The sequence below is a fragment of the Lucilia sericata genome, unplaced genomic scaffold (genome assembly GCF_015586225.1).
Source record: "Lucilia sericata isolate MDLA Ls3-8-SP2 unplaced genomic scaffold, ASM1558622v1 Contig002632F_arrow, whole genome shotgun sequence".
NCBI classification, from domain to species: domain Eukaryota; kingdom Metazoa; phylum Arthropoda; class Insecta; order Diptera; family Calliphoridae; genus Lucilia; species Lucilia sericata.
The window spans coordinates 37,501-43,935 of record NW_023996375.1 but is presented as its reverse complement, the minus strand read 5'-3'; the positions used below and the strand labels follow the sequence as shown (position 1 = coordinate 43,935).

The 6,435-nt window shown below is 27.5% G+C and overlaps 1 protein-coding gene across 2 annotated transcripts in view; it reads left to right on the top strand.

Annotated features, from left to right (window-relative positions):
- The first annotated feature begins 575 nt into the window (after positions 1-575).
- Positions 576-6,435, top strand: part of LOC119614153 (pantothenate kinase 3-like) — a 20,382-nt gene continuing 14,522 nt past the window's right edge. Inside the window, exon 1 of one of the 2 annotated variants that reach the window (XM_037970262.1) lies at positions 576-823. In XM_037970262.1, the coding sequence (XP_037826190.1) occupies positions 766-823 (58 nt within the window). In that variant the 5' untranslated portion in view covers positions 576-765. Of the gene's footprint in view, positions 824-5,687 lie in introns of those variants that run through there. The other variant, XM_037970263.1, reaches the window with a different exon arrangement.

Sequence of the window (6,435 nt, the reverse complement as noted above, 5' to 3'; positions counted from 1 at the left end):
CAATAAACAATTTAAAAAAAAATCTCCCAAAATATGCATAAAATTCCTTATCCATCACACACTTTTTTCTTAAACAGAGTGTATACTACCACAGAACGCCATCTTAAGTATAATTTTGTAAACAAAACAAGAGTGTTGTTTTTGTCTTGTTAAATAATGAATGGCAACACATCTGACAACAGCATTGCCAGAGTTTAAATATCTTAAGCAAAAGACAGCTGCTTTCACTGCAATTCTTTTTCTAGTATAGAAAAAGTTACCACAGCTTGTGATTATTATAAAAAAATTGTCTAAATGTTTGTTGTTGTGTGTTTTTTTTGTATTATTAATACAGGCCCGCAGTAATTAATAATAAAAAAGATATAAGTGAAAGAAAAATTAACAAATACACACAAACACACCCTCCAAAAGAAAACATTCCACGTAATATTTTGTGTTAAAAAAAAGAAGTATTTTGCTTTATTTCTTCCTACATTTCATCAATTGGTTTGACTGTCTGCTGGTATTCCTGTTTGCAATTTATAATTTTCTTTTATTGCTGCTGTTCAAATTGCTACGCAACAGATACAGATTTTTTTGACGAGTGTTTTGATTTGGATAGTGGGTCTCGAAACAAGCTGATTCATCATAAATAATAATTAATAAAGATAAAAAAGAAAAAGTATTACAAAGAAAATACTGTATGCAACAGTAATTAGGAAGAAGAAATATACCACTCTAGGCAAACATTTCATATTCAGGTGATCACACACAAAAGCAAGAATTATGTCGTCACAACAATCTGCTGAGGATGCTGCTTCTCTCAAGAGACAATTGGCCAAAGGTGGGTGTTTACTTTGTTTGTTTTACTTGTTTTATTTCCTATTTAGTTAAAATATCTTAAACTAGTGTTTGATATTTAGTTAACATTTCATAAATTGACATTAACATTGAAATTTTCATTACAAAAACAAAAGATTTATTATATTTTGGATAAAAAAAGTCGCCTGATATGCAGTCAGCAGGCACTTGTCATCATCTACATGTGTTCTGTTTTCTTTTTGGCACTAGAGGCAAATGAGTGTGTATCGTACTGTTATACATGAAAAGTATATCTAAAATAAGTTGTGGTGTGGTTGTAGTTTTTTTTATCAGTTCTTCTTTATATTGTACATAATAAACTATACAAATATTACTAAGTTTTTAACTATATCACGCGTTGATTTATGACTAAAAAGTTTTGGAAAATTTTACATAAAATCTATTAAAAACAAAAGTTTCTTTTGCCGGTTTTATAAAAAAGAGATAATTTTATAACTGTTGTGAATTCCAATGAAAGTGAACTTCCAGTTGTGTGATGATTTCCAAGTAACAATCAAAAGAAAGAGATTTTTTATACTTGGAAGCAATAATAAACAATTATTGCCCAAAATATTTATAAACAAAAATTATATTTTTAAGTGAAATGTTTGTTTATTTTAAAGTTTTTTTTGCTACAATAAAAACCAACTAATTAAGTGATTAGCAAAACGAGATTATGTTGTGAATATTTGAAAAAATAAATGAAATAAGTTAAAACTTTGCAAAAAACTTCTAAAATTATCCTTTAACATGCAGATTTGTACATAAATTTGTACCAAAATTAAAATTATGTACTAAAACTTTTATTTATTTTTATTTGAATTAAATTTAGAAATGATTTGTACTTAAGTGGAAATTTTATACCAAAATGGAAATTTTTTCATAAAATTAAAGTTCTGTACTAAAAGTGATATTTTGTATTTTGAAAAGTTTTAAATTGTGTATTTTGTACTAAAATTTAAATTATGTATTAAACTTAGAACAAAATATAAATTTTGTACTAAAGTTGAAATTTTGTACTAAAGTTGAAATTTTGTACTAAATTCTAAATTTTGTACTAAATTTTAAATTTTGTACTAAAATTGAAATTTTGTACTAAAATTTAAATTTTGTACTAAAATTTAAATTTTGTACTAAATTCTAAATTTTCTACTAAAATTCAAACTGTACTAAAATTCAAATTTTGTACTAAAATTTAAATTTTGTATTAAAATTGAAATTTTGTACTAAAATTAAAATTTTGTACTAAAATTGAAATTTTGTACTAAAATTCTAATTTTGTAATAAAATTGAAATTTTGTACTAAAATTGAAATTTTGTACTAAAATTAAAATTTGGTACTAAAATTTAAATTTTGTACTAAAATTAAAATTTTATACTAAAATTAAAATTTTGTACTAAATTAAAATATTGTACTAAAATTAAAATTTTGAATTTTGTACTACAATTGAAACTTTGTACTAAAATTAAAATTTTGTACTATAAATGAAATTTTGTACTAAGATTAAAATTTTGTACTAAAATTAAAATTTTTTACTAAAATTGAAATTTTGTACTAAAATTGTATATAGTCTAGATTCTAGTCTAGTATATAGTCTAGTCTAATCGATAGTCTAGTTTATAGTTTAGTCTATAGTCTAGTCAATAGTCTAGTTTATAGTCTAGTCTATAGTCCAGTCTATAGTCTAGTCTATAGTCTAGTCTATATTCTAGTCTATAGTCTAGTCTATATTCTAGTCTATAGTCTAGTCTATAGTCTAGTCTATAGTCTAGTCTATAGTCTAGTCTATAGTCTAGTCTATAGTCTAGTCTATAGTCTAGTCTATAGTCTAGTCTATAGTCTAGTCTATAGTCTAGTCTATAGTCTAGTCTATAGTCTAGTCTATAGTCTAGTCTATAGTCTAGTCTATAGTCTAGTCTATAGTCTAGTCTACAGTCTAGTCTAGTCCATAGTCTAGTCTATAGTCTAGTTTCTATAGTCTAGTCTATAGTCTAGTCTATAGTCTAGTCTATAGTCTAGTCTATAGTCTAGTCTATAGTAGTCTATAGTCTAGTCTATAGTCTAGTCTATAGTCTAGTCTATAGTCTAGTCTATAGTCTAGTCTATAGTCTAGTCTATAGTCTTGTCTAGTCTATAGTCTAGTCTATAGTCTAGTCTATAGTCTAGTCTATAGTCTAGTCTATAGTCTAGTCTATAGTCTAGTCTATAGTCTAGTCTATAGTCTAGTCTATAGTCTAGTCTATAGTCTAGTCTATAGTCTAGTCTATAGTCTATTCTATAGTCTAGTCTATAGTCTAGTCTATAGTCTAGTCTATAGTCTAGTCTATAGTCTATAGTCTAGTCTATAGTCTAGGTCTCTAGTCTAGTAGTATAGTCTAGTCTATAGTCTAGTCTATAGTCTAGTCTATAGTCTAGTCTATAGTCTAGTCTATAGTCTAGTCTATAGTCTAGTCTATAGTCTAGTCTATAGTCTAGTCTATAGTCTAGTCTATAGTCTAGTCTATAGTCTAGTCTATAGTCAAGTCTATAGTCTAGTCTATAGTCTAGTCTATAGTCTGGTCTATAGTCTAGTCTATAGTCTAGTCTATAGTCTAGTCTATAGTCTAGTCTATAGTCTAGTCTATAGTCTAGTCTATAGTCTAGTCTATAGTCTAGTCTATAGTCTAGTCTATAGTCTAGTCTATAGTCTAGTCTATAGTCTAGTCTATAGTTTAGTCTATAGTCTAGTCCATAGTCTAGTATATAGTCTAGTCTATAGTCTAGTCTATAGTCTAGTCTATAGTCTAGTCTAGTCTATAATCTAGTCTATAGTCTAGTCTATAGTCTAGTCTATAGCCTAGTCTATAGTCTAGTCTAGTTTATAGTCTAGTCTATAGCCTAGTCTATAATTTAGTCTATAGTCTAGTCTATTGTCTAGTGTATAGTCTTGTCTATAGTCTATAATCTAGTCCAGTGGTGCTCAAACACATACTACCATAGACTACCATAGTTTTATTTGTGTTGGTAAAGCAGCAGAGAACAGAGTTCAATTCAAAATAAAAGTATACTAATAAAATGACTACAAACTATAAAGTATATGCTAACTGTCAAATATTTATTATGGATTTTGACAGCCAGCGTATAGCAACGTCTATATATAAAAAACTATCAACTGTTCTCTCATGTTCTCCTACATTCATTCGGCTTTCTCAAAATTTTGTTGTTGTATTTCTGTGTGTATTTTAAAAACGTCGCACACAGATCTTGCTTTGACAAGTGCTGATCAGCAACTGATTTGATTTTGTTTTTCAAGTTGAGAGCAAACCAACTGATATTGCTCATTATAAAAAGAAGAAGAATTAAACTTGTAGTGTATGTGTATCAACTTAGCGTCAGCAGAATTTTCTTACCCTATCACGCGTGCTATGACACGGCCATATTGAGCTTCTCTGATCTAGTCTATAGTTTAATCTATAGTCTAGTGTAGTCTGTAGTTTAGTCTATAATTTGGTCTATAATCTAGTCTATAATCAGTTTAGTGTATAATCTAGGATATAGTTTGGTCTAGTATCTATTCTAGTGTATAGTCTAGTCTGTAGTCCGGTATATAGTGTAGTCTTTATTCTAGTGTAGTCTCTAGTCTAAAGTTTGGTACACAATTTTGTCTATTTTCTAGTCTATAGTCTATTCTATTGTCTAGCCTATAGTCTAGTTTAGTCCATAGTTTATAGTTTTCGCTAGGAAAAGTATCTTTAATATAAATTTAAATTGCCCGCCTTTTTATAAATTTTATGGTTAAACCAACTTGTATATGAACATAAATTTTATAATAGCATAGCCAAATATGAAAATATATTTATTATGCAATACATAAACAAGAAAAACACGTGAAAACAAAAAGAAAATGAAAATATGAAAATATTTATAAACAATTTTGATTTGCTGTTATGTTGTAAATGTTACGTTTAAGTCAAAAACTTTAGACAAAAACCAAAAAATTTCAACAAAAAAGTAAGAAAATATAGACTTGAAATATAAACAAAAAAATGGTGCATTTAAATCTGCGACAATTAACTAAACAAGGCAGGTATTTTTGTGGTTAATTTCTCTATTATTTGTATTATGGCTTTATTTTTGGCGGAAATTATTACATGATATAAATTTCAACTAAAAAAAAAAATTGCTAAGCAGCAAGCAACAGCAGTAGCAGACATTTAAATAAATGATTTAATATTAAAATAATATTAAAGCCACTATGTCAATAACAAGCAAACTCGTTTGCAAGACAAAAAACCATTAAAATAATAACAATAATAATGGAAAAAATAAACAAAAAACCTAAAACAAACTGATCCACTAGTCGAACACACTGAGAGTATTCAAAACGTCATATATGTATCAAAATAGAGAAGAAAGAGTATAAAAACCGCCAGCCCCACTTTATGTTAAACAATGAATAATAGATAAATAGTTTGGAAGCTAAAGACAATTTACATAGTCTAGTATTATTATGTACATATAAACACCTGGCAGCCATGCTTTTTTCCATATGAATTCTTTTAGCTATTTTATATGTAACGAAAAGCACTCTTTTTAACTCTCGCCACTTTTTTGAAATTTAAACGAAATTTCTCTTGCATGAAACTGTCTCTATGGCATTATAGGGGCTAATCTTTAAGCTGCTTTGAGCAGAGTTAGTTGTTGCTATTTCAGCTTGTTTTTTCTTCACGCTTTTTGTTTTTTTTTGCTAAACTCTAGTATGTTAATAAGGTCTTGCGACAATAATCAGACGATCATCGTTTAGACGACGCTCGTTGCTGGAATTTTGAAATTCTATTCAAATAACTTTTTCTAACAGCGTTCGTTGTTTAGTTGGCTAAACGTTGGCTGGCCCAGCAGACGCTTTTTAAGTTTAAGAGTGTTCCATAAACAAAATCAACAAAAACAAATGTTACAAATTTTATTAAATAAATCTTAAATAAAAACAATTTAAACGCTAAATTTAAAAGAAATGTTTTAGTTTAATTAAAAAAATATATAACAAATAATATTTTCCAAAACCTTTATAGAAATCTTAAAAGAAAACTGTGATATTTATTTAAATTTTATTAAAAATTATTAAATTTTTTTATAAAATTATAAAAAATTCTTTAAGAAAATCCAAAAAAACACACAAAATATGAAACAACCTAATCGTGATAATTGCAAGTATTCCATTAATCTGAAAATATTTAAATTACAACCCAGTGCAAATGCTAATAATAACGGTGATAAAAAGTCTTCTTTGGTAGTGCCCATGCCCACCATAATGCCGCCTACTTTACAAAGAAAACGCAATTCCTGGCGTAGTGCCTGGAAATTGGCTCATCAAAATAATAATACACAAAATATTAAATCACGTAATTCTCATAATAAAAACTCCTCCAATACAAATAATCCCAACAGTACTATTGCCAATACAAAAGATAAGTTGGTTTTAGACTCAACTAATAAAAAAGATAATTTAAACAATGACCAACAACAACAACAACAACAGCCAACACCACCTCTAATACTCAAAGATCAAGTTCAATTAAAAGAAAGTGATAAAATTATAAAAATAATCTAGAAAATGT